The sequence below is a fragment of the Crocodylus porosus genome, unplaced genomic scaffold (assembly GCF_001723895.1).
Source record: "Crocodylus porosus isolate Cpor-Errol unplaced genomic scaffold, CroPor_comp1, whole genome shotgun sequence".
Taxonomy (NCBI): Eukaryota; Metazoa; Chordata; order Crocodylia; family Crocodylidae; genus Crocodylus; species Crocodylus porosus.
The window spans coordinates 20961714-20966573 of record NW_017728950.1 but is presented as its reverse complement, the minus strand read 5'-3'; the positions used below and the strand labels follow the sequence as shown (position 1 = coordinate 20966573).

Sequence of the window (4860 nt, the reverse complement as noted above, 5' to 3'; positions counted from 1 at the left end):
TACATTAGACAATGGCAAGAAAAGATTTTTTGGGAACCTGAAAGCAGAGGAAAAGTCATGGTCAGTATGTTTGAAGACTTTTATTTTCCCTAAAAAAAAATGTGAGCAAGGACTTTGGTACATAGAGTACTTTATGTAATAAAGTGACTTTTCCAAATGAAAAATGTGGTGTTCTAGGTCATGGCTGCCTTTGAAAAAAAGGTTTTAAAAGAACCTGACTTCAGTATTACCTGTTATTATTTCCTTGTAAATATATCAATTGCTGCACTTGGAAATGAAGTTTTATATTGTAGAATGCATGGTAAAAATCCAGACTCATAATTGATTTGAGTCATGTGGTCAGTTAGTTTCTACTGTGCTGTCTTGGCGACCTATATTGGCATCTAGAATTACATTAAATAGTTGACTTGTAATGACGCAGATACTAGCATGATGAGGGCACATATTTCAATGACTTGCGTAACTGACACGATGAGCCAATTAGGAGATATTTAGGCCTCGTACAGATGTCCAGTTTCTCCTGGGGGAGTTGCTGCTCTCCTACAGAGAAGATGTTCATGCTTTTTCTCTCAGAGTAAAAATAGCAGCTGCAGGAGAAAAATAACCTGGGAACAACCAGGGTTAAATCACTCCTGGAAGAGCAAATGTCTGTACATGCTGAGTGTGTCACCTGCAGGACTCTGAGCAGGGAACAGAACACCCTCCATCCCACCCCCTTCACAATCTATACATTGTGCAATGGGGAAACACAGCTGACCTTGAGCAGTTTGGGTCAGCAAGTCAGGGCTACCCTATATACTGTTGCCATATGTTGACAGGCAGACTAAGGGAACCTGCAAAGCATGCTGAGATGTGCACAGCCCTCACCCCACCCAACTGCACAATGTTAGAACTGCAGCCTCTTCACTTTTTAGGACCTCAGCATTTGAATATCTGTACATGTGGCTCTAGGTATGTTTTTTTTCCTACCAGGAGAACAAACCTTGGAGAATTCTCTCAGATTGTTTTAATGTATGTACACAGGCTTAGTATGTGAAACCAATATGGATAAGGAGTAAATAATGGCTTCTTCTGGATAGCTATCTCTGTCTCCCATTCAGAATGTTAATTTAAAAGGAAAAGAAGAAACATGTCTGAGATTCATGGCCGTGGTGATTGTCAGGGTTCACAGTAAGTCCAACAATGCAGCAAACACCTGATTTTTGTTCTGCCTTTTTCAGGCCAAACTTGTATAGGGCATTACTTTCAATAGGGTGACTTGCAAAGGAAAGTATTACTCATTGTTTGTAAGACAGCCAGAGTTGAATCAATGCTGACTCATTGTTTTGGTGAAATTCATGATTTAGTGTCCTTCAAGGAAAACGTTGAATAAATCAAAATTTGATTACTATATAGTTTTCTCTTTAGTTACTGCTGATATCAGTTCCTAATGATGATCCTAATGCTGTCCCAATGTGAATCTGTGGTAGGATGAACACTAGACCTCAGTGTCTAAGCTCTGGCTGCTTTATACCCTGTTACAGGGATGTACGTGGTAGCCGTGTTGGCCTGAAGCAAAAAGAAATGCAAAACTCTAAAACTCTTGGTTCAGAGATGATGCCTTTTATTTCTACAACTCCCTGTCTTTATTTTTTAATGTATTTCTTTTTTTATTTTGTTTATGTCTGCTTGCTTTTTTGTCATCTGACATCACCAGGGAAGGAATCCTGCCTTATCTGCACATCAAAGAGCAACTCACACAAAGGAACTATCTTGGACCCAGAGGAACATACATCCATCTTTAGCTTCCTCTGTGCAAAATGAACTTAATTTTCTATCTAAGGAGACTTTTGTAGAAGTAATTGGCTTACTTGACTAGAAAAACAGACGAAGACCAGAAGTGCTGCTACTGCTTAATACAGTTAAATGTTCTGAGATAAGGAATCCTGCACACCTTAGGTTATCTTGATATCTTGCCCTGTGCATAGATAGTTTGTTTAAGTAAACTTCCTAAATTTCTTTGTAATTTACTATTGTTTTGTTTCTCCAAGGTGTATTTTTTTATCTCTTTCTCTGTCCTTAGTATAAATACGCTTGTAAACTTAGAGAGTCTGAGAAATCCTTTGGAACAGACAAGTGGGTGATTCCCCTTGCTGTATGGAATTCTCTCTGTGATCACAGTATAGCCTTAAATAAAGAAAAGCTGGCTCTGTCAGTTCTGATTCAACCACAACGCGAAGTTTGATTTCTTCCACACTTTTACCATCTTTAATTTTCCCTCAGCCTGATGAAGGGTGTGAGCTCCTGAAAGCTCCTGAAAGCTTGCAAGAAAAGATATTTCTTCTGTGATTTCTTAGTTGGTCTAATAAAAGCCATCACCTCTGAACCAAGAGTTTTAGAATTTTGCATTTCTTATACCCTGTTACACATTTGTGAAGGGTTTTCAGTTTGTTGAAAGCAGAAATTACAATAATCTAAACTCTCATTTTATGATGGGATGCTTCTTTTTCATTATAGGTCAGCTTTCATTGTGGAAAGTGATATTTCAAGGACTTCTCTACAATGTCATACAGAAAGGAATTAGAAAAGTACCGAGATCTGGACGAGGACAAGATTCTTGGTGCCTTGACAGAAGAAGAACTCAGGGCTCTAGAAGATGAGTTGGAGGAGCTAGACCCCGATGTAAGTAGTTTTTACTTGACAGCTTGTAGATGGTAAAATCTGTGTAGTTCCAGCACAACTTGATTATATAATATTGCGGGTGGATCTGTCACTGTTTACTTGTAAAGCCCTTAAACTCTCCTTCCATCTCTTGTTGAATTAATTAATTTTCTCATTTCATTGAATGAGGTAAGTGAGAAATTGTAATTATCTGAATAAGGTGCTCCTCTAAAAGAAAAAAAAGGATCATTCATGCTGTTTGCATGTGATCTTACATCTCAGAATGTCCTGGAATGGTTTTCTGAATATGACAGCATGCAAAACCAAGGAAAGTATTGAACAGGAGTGTAGAGTTCTGATTTTAAAAAAGCAGCACTCCTGGACTCCTGGAACTGTTTTCTGCTCTGATGAATTAAAGGCCAGCTTAGACTGAAGGCCTGGGTCTTTTACATCCCCACTCATGGGGTGGCCTCTAGCTGTGCTCACAGTAGGATTGTTTTCAGTGATATCATTCCAGAGTCCTTGCCCTATGTAAGGGTGGTAGAATCCGACCCTAAATGCATGACTTATTTACAAACCCTCTAAGGCCTGTTCCAAAGAGCCCAGGAGTTCCAAATCTCAAAAAGCTTGCTGGGTGTAGATCGGGGCAGGCAATTATTTCAGGCATAGGGCTTCTTACTGAGTTTTGGCAAGCTGTCCAGGGCCACAAGGGTATCCCCACCCCCTCACAGGTGCCCTGCCCCCTGGTCATCATCTTGGGACCAGAAGTCCTGCCCCTAACCCCTGACCTTTGCCACCAGAAGTCCCTCCCATTGCCCCCAGAAGTACTCCTTTCAGTTTTTCCATCTTGGAACCAGAAAAATACCAAATTATGTTCTAAAAAGCAAACATCTAAAACATACATTAATTTGATTTCAAAAAAGTATTTTTGTTCTGTCTGCTTTACATGCGTTTGTGTAGTGTACATAGAGGTGATTGCACAGTAGCTTAAAATGAACTATTACGCTTGTATACTGGGGGGGTGGGTATGTGGAGTGAGGGAGCATGTGGGTGCATGTAGGTATATGGTGGGGTGCGCAGGTGGGACTCACCCTATGAACACACACACAGTAACCCTGCCTACACACACGAATATGCTCTGCCCCTGCCTGCACATGGATGCGCGTGCGTGTGCACATACACACACTCTTCCCTTGCCTGCAAAAACACACACTCTGACCCTGCCTACACACACCCCCTCTCCCTGCATACATACGCACACATACACTCTGTCCCTGCCTGCAAACACACAAACACAGACGCGCTGCCCTTGCCTACACACACATGGACACAGTGCCCCTGCCTACACACACACACACACACACACACACACACACACACACACACACTGCCCCTGGCAGCACACACGTGTGCACGCGCGCATACACACACACACACTGCCTTTGCATATATATATACACACACACGCACACACTCTGCCTCTGCATATACACACACAAACACACTCTCCCCATCTGCAGACACACACGCACACACTTTGCCTCTGCCTGCGCGCGTGCGCGCACGCACACACACACACACACACACTCTGCTCCTGTCTTCAAACACACACATGCACTGTACCACTGCCTGAACACACCCACACCCACCCACACACACACTCTGTCCCTGCCTACACCCACACACATACACTGTGTCCATGCCTACACACACACGCACATGCACTCTATCACTGCCTGTGCGCAGTGGTAGACACGCGCGCACACACACACACACACACACACACACACACACACACACGGTCACACCCTGCCCCTACCTATACCCACCCACTCACACACACACTGCCCTTGCCTGCACCCATAGACACACACTCTCTGCCCTTGCCTGCACCCGCACATGCACTCTGCCCCTGCCTACATCCACCCACACCCACACACACACTCTGCCCCTGCCTGCACACACACATATGCACTCTACCACTGCCTGCACGTACACACACAGAGCCCTTGCCTGCACCCGCACATGCACATGCACTCTGCCCCCGCCTACACCCACCCACCCACAGACATACACTCTGCCCCTGCCTGCCTACACCCACACACACTTTGCCCCCACCTACACACATGCATGCACACACACACTCTGCCCCTCCCTGCACATGTGCACGCACTGACCCTGCCTGCACACACACACACACACACACACACACACACACAC

General features: G+C 43.9%; 1 protein-coding gene across 5 annotated transcripts in view; it reads left to right on the top strand.

The window, feature by feature from the left end:
* Positions 1 to 2474: 2474 nt before the first annotated feature.
* TMOD1 (tropomodulin 1) overlaps positions 2475 to 4860 on the top strand; it is a 63612-nt gene continuing 61226 nt past the window's right edge. For 3 of the 5 annotated variants that reach the window (XM_019555005.1, XM_019555004.1, XM_019555003.1), the window contains exon 1: positions 2476 to 2661. In XM_019555005.1, coding sequence (XP_019410550.1) covers positions 2542 to 2661 — 120 coding nt within the window. In that variant the 5' untranslated portion in view covers positions 2476 to 2541. Of the gene's footprint in view, positions 2662 to 4860 lie in introns of all 5 variants that reach the window. The other 2 variants (XM_019555002.1, XM_019555001.1) reach the window with 1 other exon arrangement.